We start from the raw sequence: 5,219 nt of genomic DNA on the forward strand, positions 1-5,219 counted from the left end.
AAGCTGAGTTTTGTGTTTGTTTGCTAGTTCCTGAAGATCTTTTTTGTAGTTGTTCCTAAATCTCTTTTCCTCTTTGAGCATGGAAGGACCTGGCTTCAGGAACTCCGCCTGGCCAAGTTTCAGTCTTCTTGAGCCAGTAAAGAGGCCATGGCTCCATCCCACCTCTGGTCACCCTCCCCACTCCCAGCTTCAGGAAGCAGAGGACAGGAACCCACAGGCAGCCCTGAGCCCAGCATGGACTGCGAGAAGGCAACTGAGACCTTCTCCTTGAGAAAGGGACACCTGAGGGCACACGCAGCCAAGCGGTGCCCCTGCAAGGGAACACCCTCCCTAGCCCGGGGTCAGCTCTGAATCCTCTCTCTCTCCGTCAGCCAGGTGCCCTCACTGTCCGAGCCGGAACTCAGCAGCCCAGGGCTTCCTCCTGGAGTATGCTGCGCAAAATGTGCGAACTCTGGAGAGCCACTGCCGCTGCCAGGACTCGCAGGCGGGCTGCCGCACTGGTGAGCGGCTCTGTCCAAACCTCGTGTCCTCGGCTTCCCATCGCCTCGTAAAGGGTTGGTCAAGACCATCTCAAGGACCGCACAAACTGGTCCTTTAAGTCCCAGGAAACCGAACCAGCAACGGAGGCGATTCTCAGCCCCGCCACTTGCGGAGAGAGCTCTGCGGCAGATCTCCTGCTCCGGCTCCTTTGGACATCCGCCGTGAGGCCAGACCGCAACTGCCCGAGGCGCTCCGGCTGGCAAGGGAGAGGAAGGAGGTGGAGTTCAGATTGGCCCCTCAAGCCCATAGTGGAAGCAATTCCTAGGATCCTGCAGCCACCGAGCCGCCGGCTGTGCCTAGCCCGGGCTTGTGGTGAAGAGCACAGCTATCTTCCACACAGCCGGAGGGAATGAAGTTTTAGAAGCAACCGGCTTATCGTACCGCGACCACCCCGACCCCCTGCGGATTCAGAAGCTGCTCCACTGAGCCTGATTGTGTCATAAAATATTTTATTGGAAAAAAAGTCACCGTCTTCGCTAGAAGGGGTAGGGGCCCCAGAGACTTCGGGGACCCGGCCTCCAGGCCGAGCCGACGGGTTGCCCGGGTTGGAGTTGGGGGGGGGGGCAATCTCAGGCCGTGGTGGCCTGAGCCCAACCGCCGGGTCCCCGACGTCCAGGAGCGGGTGTGTGACTGGAGACTCTGTGGCCGGGAGGGCAGACCCCAGACGGGGTGGGGGTGCAGGCGAGGAGCCGGGCGTGAATGCGCGTGGAGCGCTCTGCGCCACGGAGCTCAGGGCAGTGACTAGTAGCTTCCGCGGCGCTGGACGCGAGTCCCCAGGTTAGAGCCCAGAAGCACGCTGGGACCTAGGTCTGGCTTTAGGGTCTGTGTCCTTCCTTGTTTGGCCCCAGAAGTCTGCATTCAAGATCATAATAAAAACGTTTAGGAGGTAAACGTCTTGGACGCGGAAGGGACGGCTCGCGGGTTTCCGCCGGGTGAAGGGGCTGCTGGCGGCAGCGTGGGCATCCTGGGCCCCGCACAGTATACCGCCCTTAGTCCTCGCGGCTTTGGTCGCTGGGCTCGCCAGGCACCTCCGCCAGTTTCTCTGCATCCTTGGCGCGCTCCTGCTCAGTGAGTTGCTCGCTTGTTGGAATTGAGTTCTTCTTGGGCCGCCCCTTAGGCTTGGTAGGAGACTCCAGGCCGCCGCCCTGCAGCACCTGCACGGGGGACCACCAGCTCCTGGGTGAGCCAGGACGTGGACTGGGGACCCCCGAGGAGACCTGCACCCAGGTGGGACTAAGGAATACAGGAGACCATATGAGGAAATGGTGGGGAAATGGCCCTGGGAAATGGAGGCTATTTGCCGGAATGCCGCTGGGGAGCGGCGGCCCAAGGCCTGGCCAGGGGAGCATAAGACTGCCAGGAGGCCTGAAGGTGACGCGGGAGAGGAAGAACTGTTGATTTAGCCAGGCACCAAAGGGGCAGAGAGAACTGAGAGGGTCCCAGTGCGTACCACGCACCGAGGGAATCGGGAGGTTGGGCAGAATCTCGGTAGGGAGAAGGAGGAGAGCAGCTCTGCACGGCACCCGGGCAAGGCCCAGGAAGCCGAGGGGCGGGACGCCACCAGGAACACTCACTATTTTCTTCCACTTCATCCTCCGATTCTGGTACCACGTCTTCACCTGCAACTGGCTCAGGCCCAGGGACTCAGCAAGATCTATTCTGGAAAGAGCAGGGCGCACCCTTAGCAAGGCAAGCGACCACACTCCCACAGCCAGCTGTCCCCAGCCGTTCCCCGCCCTACCTGTCCGGCGTGGAAAGGTACTTCTGCTTCTCGAAGCGTTTCTCAAGGCCCATCAGTTGCAGCTCCGTGAACACAGTGCGGCTCCGACGCCCCTTCTTGGCCTTGGTGCCTGACTCCCCAGGGCCTGACGCCTCTAGCTTCCCGCGGAGTTGCAACTCAAGTGGCAGGTGTGGCGCACCCCCGGCGCAGGGCAGCCCAGGCCCGGCCGCCAGCAGAGCAGAGCTCAGCCCGGAACAGCCCAGCGGCGCCAGTGGGAACTTGAACACCGCCGCCTGCTCGGCCTTCAGTACGGCTGCGAAGAAAGAGAATGGAGAGCCGGGTGAGCTAGGGCCACGCTATTCTGCCCCGGGACTGCCGCACCACGTGCCGCGGGAGTGCTCGCTCGCGCTTGGCCAGAGCCACCCAGCGCAAAACCTCCACGCCCTGCCGCTTGGCGTCAGAGGCGCCGATGGAGACCCTCCTCAATGCCACTGCTCCCCAAATCTAGGAGGGAGGATCTCCCCGACCCTGAGCTCTGTCCTGAAGTTTCCTAGGCCTCAGCTGCCTCTGAGATCTTGGGATTCTTGATGAACATGTTTGCAGCTGCGAGAAACTCAGCGTGTGTCTTGTCCTTTGGAATAAAAAGAAACCAAACAGAAAACGGCAGCCGGTTAAAAAGCTGGGCGTTTGCTCCAATCAAATCAGCATTAAAAATGTGCACCGAACGTGCACATTCGCGCTTCTGTGCGTGGCGCAACAGCCATGGGTGGCCAGGCGTCATCTGGGCTGGGGTTGGGTGCTTCCTGGAAATTCCAAAGTACCCCGAGAACCCGTAAATTACTGTTCACGTTTTCTACCTTCAGAGGCTTCCCCAGTGAAGATGCTTCCGTTTCCTTCAGTCCTAAAATGATTTTGTGCCCGCTTCAAACGAATTAACAACAGAGCAGATGGAGATGAAAGGTGGCAGAATGGCTGAGTCCCAGATAGACTTAGAAGAAGCGCGCTGGCCCTGCTGCCTCCGGCCTGGGGAGCACCGGCTGGGAGTTGGTGGGTGCAGGGAAGGAAGCTTGAAGGGCTGGGGTCCCGGCTACAGCGTAGGAACCTTCCTTCTCCCACAGGCCTGTCACTGAGGGGCGAGTCCTAGCCCGGCTAGAGTCAGAAAGGGCCAGGCAAGGCTTAGGTAAATGTAGGGCGGAGGTCCGATAGGGTAAAGGTGGGAGATGGGAGGCAGACCAACCCCGACGAGAAAAGCCGAGGGAGGCCAATCGGTGAACGGGTGGAAAGCGAGCAACGGAAAGACAAGATGAGCGTGGAGTGCGATGGAGACCGCACCATCAGGGCAGGCCAGGCCCCACCAAAGAAGGAGAAAGGACAGAAGTTGAAAAGATCTGCGCAGGCAGCTCAAGCCCTGCAGAGGCCCTGCCGACCTGAAAGCAGAAGGGACAGCCAGGCAGCTGCTCACAGTCCTCTGGCCCCGAGGCAAGGCCCAGGCACGTCCGCACTGCGGCCAAGGCCGCTTTCCTCGCGTGCCGGAGCTCCCGGCCGGTTTGGGCCTGCGTCAGCACCCAGCCCTCGGGAGTGCAGGCCTCCTCCCCAGAGGCCCGACTTCCCCGGCTTGGGCAGCGCGGCCACTCCCGGCCAGTCCTCTGTGGCGAAGCCCAGGCGCCCGTGGCCTGAGGTCCCTTCCACCCACAAAGGTCGACAGCCTGGTAGTATGCCTGCGACGGGGATGCGCACTCGGGGTCCCAGGGCTGAAGGACGAAGGGCGGCAGTGAAGGAGAGAGCGAACACCCTCCCCGGGCAGCAAGCGGGCACGAGGCCTGGTTTCTGTGCGGCCTGGCGCCTGCACCCTCCGCCTCCCGCCTTGAGGGCTCGGAGAGACCGTCCCACAGCCTGCGCTCCCAGAGCAACTTCCAGGGACTGCTTCGAGGCCGGGAGAGGAGGCTCGGGGTGCCCCCAGCGGTTCAGCTCACTGTCTCTGGCCAAGCCCGACCCGCGACCCCGCGGCTCCACACGTACCCAGGTGGCTGTGGAAGGGCCGCGCCGCCAGCAGTGCCTGCACGCCGAACTTCAGCAGCTCCCCCGCCGCGGCAGCGGCTGCAGCAGGCGCGGCGCCCTTGGGCCCCGGCGGCTCCGTAAGGATCTCCTCAATCATGAAGCTGCGATAGCGGTGCGACCGGTGGTCAGCGCAGCCCTCGGGCGGGCCGAAGCGCGCGGCGCCCGGCTCCCCCTGCCGCTGCATCGTGGCGCCCACGGCTGCGCCCGCGGTTTGGCTGCGGCGGCGGCGGCTGGGCTCCGGCGCGGGGCCCGCGCGGGGCTCTAGGCAGGCCCGCAGCTCTGGGCGGTGCGCGGGTGCCGGCTCATGCCCCCTCCCCCGCCGGCCGGCCGGGCTGAGGCGCAGGGCGCGGGCGGGGCGCGCGGGGCTCGGCCGGTCGGACCCGGGACTGCGCCCCCGCCCCGCGCCGCCGCGCCTCTAGCCGGGCCGGCCCCGCGTCACTGCCCCGCCCCGCCCCGCCCCGCGCCGCCGCCCCCAACCCCTAGGCTGAGCTGGAGGGAGGGACCCAGAAGGGAGGGAGTAGGAAGGGAGGCCGAGAGGGAGGGGGCCGCGTGAGAGAGGCCGGTCGACCGACACCAAGGGAGACCTAGCGGAGCTCACGCCCTGGAAGGAGAGAGCCGGAGAGTTCGGGAGACAAGACACCCTGAGACAAGAGTCGGAGGGATCAAACAACACAGGTGAGAGAGGGGGCAAAGGGAGACGGCGTGGGCAAACAGGATTCGAGACAGTGTTAGGAGGATGTCAGGGACGCCACGGAGATGTGCGCAGAGAGACCGACAGAGGTGTGAGAGCCAGCGGGCTGTGACGTGCCGGAGCGCACAGAGGCAAGCGGGGCAGAGGGAGGGGGCGGTAAGGAAAGGGGACAGCTAAAATTCGAGCGGCCTGGTCAGCGGTTAGGGAACC

The 5,219-nt window shown here is 63.8% G+C and overlaps 1 protein-coding gene across 1 annotated transcript; it reads right to left on the reverse strand.

Moving 5' to 3' along the window:
- Positions 1 to 972: 972 nt before the first annotated feature.
- BARX1 (BARX homeobox 1) lies at positions 973 to 4,708 on the reverse strand. Its single transcript, XM_008993347.5, has 4 exons — positions 4,280 to 4,708; positions 2,282 to 2,573; positions 2,115 to 2,199; positions 973 to 1,694 (listed from the first exon to the last, which is right to left on the reverse strand). Exons 1-4 carry the CDS (start codon positions 4,500 to 4,502, stop codon positions 1,530 to 1,532), a joined length of 765 nt encoding a protein of 254 aa, XP_008991595.2. The 5' UTR covers positions 4,503 to 4,708; the 3' UTR covers positions 973 to 1,529.
- Positions 4,709 to 5,219: the final 511 nt, after the last annotated feature.

This window comes from Callithrix jacchus, chromosome 1 (genome assembly GCF_049354715.1).
Source record: "Callithrix jacchus isolate 240 chromosome 1, calJac240_pri, whole genome shotgun sequence".
Lineage (NCBI taxonomy): Eukaryota > Metazoa > Chordata > Mammalia > Primates > Cebidae > Callithrix > Callithrix jacchus.